We start from the raw sequence: 6000 nt of genomic DNA, 5'->3' as shown, positions 1-6000 counted from the left end.
GGTGTGTAATCAGCAAAAAACCTAAGAAACTATCCACGTGATTAATTTTTCTGTATTTTATGTGTAATAGAATTGTGCTGAACTCTGGATCATTTTTTGTAAAATAACGAATAATTTAAATTTTTTGTAAGTGTGGTAAGCTGTCAACATTATTATGTATGTCAAATATTCACCTATTTTTGATCTATTTTAATTTAATACAAGGTAGACATAAACAAACAAAATATTTCCACCAGTGGGAAGAAAATGCCTTATAAATAGAAATAGAACTATTGTGTTTTAAAAATAATATATAATTAAAATGAAATAAAAATATAGAGTTATTTTTGGTCCAAATAGACCACCGTAGTGCGGTTTTGTTATTATTTAGAAGTCGTCTAATTAAAATTAATTTATTGTAAGTACAAACTTACCTGTTGCTTTAGCTGTATTTTCTTTCACAGTTTTTAGGGTCTCTGCTTCGAGTTTAATATTTTTGAAATAATTAAACACATTAAATATAATCTCCCGAGATTGTCCACTGATAACAGAATTATTCTTTCTACTATTTTTCAACGCCATCGTTAGAAATTGTCACAAATACACTTAACTATCCGAAATAATAAGAAGTCTGAAAAATAATAGCTGCAAATCACTTAAGTGTTACGCACCTGATAACTGGGAGGATACTAAAGACCACCACCTAAGCCACTAAGCAATTTTGGGTTTGTGCGCACCGCCAAGTTAACTGGCGATGACAGTACTAAAACGCTAATTCGTGATATTTAATACACTTTTTACTTGCATTATTATTGATGAATGTTATGTATATTCTTGCTTATATTGTTTGTATTGATCTCTTAATTTTTCTCGCAAAGTAAAAATTTCATTTAAAAAACTCGATGTCGAGTTGGTCCGCTAGTAATATGTTTGTCCTGCTTACACTCGTAGCAACTTACTAGCGCTGTGTCATGAATGTGCTTGCATAGGGAACTGCGTGGTAAGCTGATTAAAAATTATCATCAAATTACTTGTATAACCAATATACCTTTCCTTACCCTACTTAAATTTATAATGTGTATTATAATACACACATAGCGTTTTATGATTTCTTAGCGTTGTGCATTCAGGTACTCACGTACAAATCAAAGTCAAAATTTGTTCAAAAAAAAGTTTATTGGTAAAAATGTATTAATTGACGACCCATTTAAACAAATAATGTCAGAAATAATTTTTATTTTGCGTATTTCTTCTTTTGCTAAGTTAATAGTTAACAGTTATTTGTTATTGATTTTCATAAATAGCTTCTCCATCCTCATCAAGAGAGTCCCTTTTTTAATTTTTTTCTCATATCTTAATACAGTTCGACCTAGATATGTTTATTCGTAGAATATTACTTAAACTGTTCGTCATTAATTTAAAGTAGATTAGATTTAATTTTTTTAGACGAACATTGATAAAATAGAATAATAATAAATTATAAAAGGCGAATATAGTTGAATATTTACACATATCTAGAACATATCGTGTTAAACTGGATCAAGTAAAAAATGATTATTTTTGCAGTAATTTTTTGTTTTCTTGTAGTATCTACGCAAGCACAAGTTCCTGTTAAGAACTGTCCAGATGTAAAAGTAATGCAAAATTTCAATATAACTGCAGTAAGTTGTTTATTTTTTTTTATTTTTCAACCAACCAACCATTTAAGTAATATCTACTGCAACATACTAAACAATATATGATATTATAGATCTTAACCTTTCAAAAACAAACTCACTCAATAATCTTCTAGTAACTAAAATTTTATTTCATTTCTCAATATCAGTATTACTATAACTGACTACATAGCATCAATTACATTTTATAATTCCTCTACTATTAATTGCAACTTACTTTCCACCTTATAATATCGATAATACGGTCATAATAATTGTTTACTTTAACTTATTTACTAAAAATTGTTTAATATAAGAATTCACTTTATAAAATATAATGTATTGCGGTTACTATAACTCCTAAATATTTTTTTTATTTCGAATTAACGTGTCTCGACATCTGACATCTTAGGTCATTGAGCAAAGGTTTACAATAGTACCTAAAGAGTTATGATACAGAGTTTACAATAGTAAAGAATATCAGTATTATGAAAATTATATTTTGTTAAACAATTGTGTAATCTTTAAAAAGTCTATTAGGCTCTTTAGTCGGCTTGAACAGTTCAGAAGTTCTTTCAGACTGTGGGTTATATTGTTGGCAATGCTAGTGGCCTGGTATTGCTGATATTCTGTGAGAATGTGTTTGACGGTAACAGGAATATCGTTGCAGTGAGAGCATAACTGCTGGCCTGTAGAGGACATAAGATGACCGTGTGTCAAACGTGTGTGTCCTATTCTCAATCTTCGTATTGCTATCTTCTCTTTACTTTTCAGAGATGCTAGGGATAAATAGCTGTTAACATTAAGTTGTATCTCTCTGAGCCTTGTGTTTTTGGTGATCCAAAGTTCCTGCCACTGGTCTTGGATATTCCTTTTGAATTTTGATTTTAAATCTTCTTGGAGCTGTATGTTGTAGACAGGTAAGTGGGATGCAGATGCTTCCTTTGCAGCGCTGTCAGCCATCTCATTTCCTTGGATGCCGATATGCAAAGGCACTCACATTATGGTTATTGAAGTCCCCCGGAAAGTGTGGAGATGGATTGATTCCAGTACGTTTTGCACTAGATGATGTTAACTGTAATTATTTTTTAACGAATGAATTGCGGATAAGAAATCGGTGCGCAGACCTACACCTTGATGATTGTCAAAAGGGAACTCGAGAGCTTTTGAAATACTAAAGAGTTCTCCTGAAAACACGCTACATTCATTGGATATTCGGTATTGTCCTAATACTATATCAACTGTAGTGCCAGAACAGCCAACTCCATCTGCGTTTCGGGATGCATCGGTATAAAGCACCTTATCATAGTGGAATTCATTCATAATATCCTTGAAAGCTTGTCGAAAAATGATATTATTTGTTTGTTGCTTTTTAAATTTACAGAGGGAAGTGTTTATAAAAGGAGGTGTTCTATAACATGGCGCGGATTCTGATTTTATAGATGCAATTGTTTGAGATAATTTTGTGTCTTGGCACAAGGGTTGTAGGATCTGTGGGATTGAAAGTATACATCTGGGCGAAATTAGGACTCGAGATCTTGGCGAAGTAAGAAGATTAAATACAGGGTTAGTCGAATTCGATGAAATTCTGCTAGCATAAGATAGGAGTAGTTGCTGTCTCCGAAGGTAAAGGGGGAGTTCATGAGATTCACAATAAAAACTTGCAGCGGGACTGGATCGAAAAGCTCCTAAGCAAATTCGGAGAGCAGTGTTGTGAACAAAGTTTAACGATTGTAATAAATTATTGAATGCGGACAAGTAAACTGTACAACCATAGTCTAATTTGGATCGGATTATAACTCGACATATTTTGAGTAGTACACTTTCATCGGCACTCCATTGATGGTGGGACAATGTCTTTAACAAATTAATTCTCTAATTCTGTATAAACTTGTAATAATCAATTAACTCTAAATTTATTCCATTTATTGTTATTTTGGGTTTTTTTTGCGCTGTTGTATCTCCAGGCGAATTTAATTATTTTGGATTTATTGGAAGAGAACCTGAAGCCAGTTTTCTCGGACCATGTAGTAATGGATTCGACAGAATTTTGTAATAACAATGAGGTTGCAGCTGTGGATTTTTCAAATATCACTGATGACTAATAGAAAGAGGGTAGAAAGAGGTGTCTTCCTCTGGTTTTACCACATGATCTGGCCATCTCATCCTGTTAGCTTTTATATGTCTCTATAGGTTCAAATATCATTCTAAGAACCTTGCTTTCAAATATTAGCAGCTTATTTATTTCCCGCTGATTTAGAGTCCATGTTTCACTTCCATATGTAACAACTGGCGAATAATTGACTTATGAAGTCTTAAATTTAGGTTTTCTTTTTAGCAGCTTGGATCTTAATAATGATGATAGAGAGTATAATGATGATAGGGAGTATAATGCTCTATTTTCCGCAGCTATCCTTGCTGAGACCTCTTTTTCTATGTGGTATCATCTATGATTACCGTTCCCAGATATTTAAACTCTTTTACTACTTCGAAGTTGTGGTTATTAATAGTTATAGACTGAGTGACCGCATTAAGATTATCAGCAAGAACCAACAATAGTTTTTATCCCCTATTCGCAAATTTTCCTGTCAGCTCAGACGATATTTTACTTATTGCATATTCGAAGGCAAAATAGAATAGCAACGGTGATGAATGGTCTCCTTGTCTAAGTCCTGATGTTATACTAAATGGCATCGATGTTCTGTTTCCTATCTTAATCTGTATATATGAGTCTGTCACGCAAATTTGAATTAGCTTAACTAATTTTCTTGGTATTCCCATTTCTAGCATTGCTAGGTATAGTCTACTTCTTTTTATCGAATCATATGCTTGCTGGAAATCTACGAAAATTTGGTGTACATCTCCATTGAATTAGTAGTTTTTTTCTATTATTTGTCGGGTCGTAAATATTTGATCAGCACGAAAGCCGCATTGGTAGTCGCCTAAAATATCTTCCGAATACTGAGTGAGTCTCTTTAGCAAGATAATTGATAGAACTTTATACGCTGTGTTAATAAACGATATGTCTCTATAGTTCCGAAATTTTTGGCCTTGACACCACTACAATGATTACTAATCAATGCACTACGTATTATTATTGTATTATGGTTTAAGAAGTTCGATAATATAAAAAGAATTTTTGACGAAGTTTAAAGCATTTTTGGCGAAAAGTTGTAGTGTTTTGGCCAAGTACTTGGCCGATGGTTGTGTAGGCCAGTTGTATGTAATGCATTGATTAGTGATCAGTGTAGTAGTGTCTGGGAGCTCGGAAGCCCTGAAGAAGACAGATAGAACTCAACAGTCTTCCGGGTTAAACCGCGTCGATTATCACTGCGCCCAGCTTTCGACATGCTCTTCAATGTCTTTTTCAGAGCTTCCGAGGTCTCAGTCTCTGAAGCCCCCAGACACTACTACACTAATCACTAATCAATGCATTACTAATGCTGGGAATAGAGGGCGGGTCGTTTATACCGTCAATGGTGACGTGGTTTGGGTGAAGGTTAGCGTAAAGGTTAGCGTGGGCATTGGCGCGGGGGTTGACGCGAAAGTTTCTGACAGTAGGATTTTGATTGACGGGTGAAGCTGACGGTATTTTCTTTATGAGAGGTCTCCAAGTCAAAAGTAACCGTATGCCGTCATCTCTTTTATTGAGACAATTTGGTATTTTTTCAATTTAAATGGCTTCTCGGATAATTCTTGGTTTATAGAAGTGGATGGGGGCTATTGTTCTCGAGTTTTTAAAATCAATTTTGTGACCTGTATGAAGATGGTGTTGACCTAGAGCTGAAATTAAGTTGGAATTGCGAACAAAAATGGAACTTTCATTAATCCTATTTTGGATTCTACAATTTGTTTGGCCTGTATAGGATCAGGTGCAGTCTACACAAGGAATTTCATGAAGGAATGAATCAAACTTTTTGTTGGGCGGTAAATATTGTCTTTATTCCTCTTTTATTTAAAATTTTGTCGATTTTATCAGTGACACCTTTGATGTAAGGAAGAAAAGCTTTCGTATGATGACGGTCTAAGTCTTTGGATGGAGATTGAGTGGGATATTGATGTCTGTTAAGTTTAATATTAATTCTTGTAGTAGTATTAATCTTTGCTTTAGGTTTAATATATATATATATATATATATATATATATATATATATATATATATATATATATATATATATATATTGTTTTATAGTATCAGCAATGGGACTGAAGGAAATAGAACTCTGTTTATTTTATGTCTCAATATTTCCTCACGATTTTGTGACTTCTTCAGGAGAAAACTGTAAATTTATTAGAATAATTATTGGATGTGAAAAGATCAAAGTGAATATTTCAATATTTCTGTTGACATATATAAATAACATTT

At 33.1% G+C, this 6000-nt stretch overlaps 1 protein-coding gene across 1 annotated transcript in view; it reads left to right on the top strand.

Annotated features, from left to right (window-relative positions):
* Positions 1-1464: 1464 nt before the first annotated feature.
* The window catches only part of LOC140442760 (apolipoprotein D-like), a 57308-nt gene continuing 52772 nt past the window's right edge, over positions 1465-6000 (top strand). Inside the window, exon 1 of the mRNA XM_072533733.1 lies at positions 1465-1640. Coding sequence (XP_072389834.1) covers positions 1530-1640 — 111 coding nt within the window. The 5' untranslated portion in view covers positions 1465-1529. The remainder of the gene's footprint in view (positions 1641-6000) is intronic.

This window comes from Diabrotica undecimpunctata, chromosome 6, assembly GCF_040954645.1.
Source record: "Diabrotica undecimpunctata isolate CICGRU chromosome 6, icDiaUnde3, whole genome shotgun sequence".
NCBI classification, from domain to species: domain Eukaryota; kingdom Metazoa; phylum Arthropoda; class Insecta; order Coleoptera; family Chrysomelidae; genus Diabrotica; species Diabrotica undecimpunctata.
This window is presented reverse-complemented; position numbering and strand designations above follow the sequence as displayed.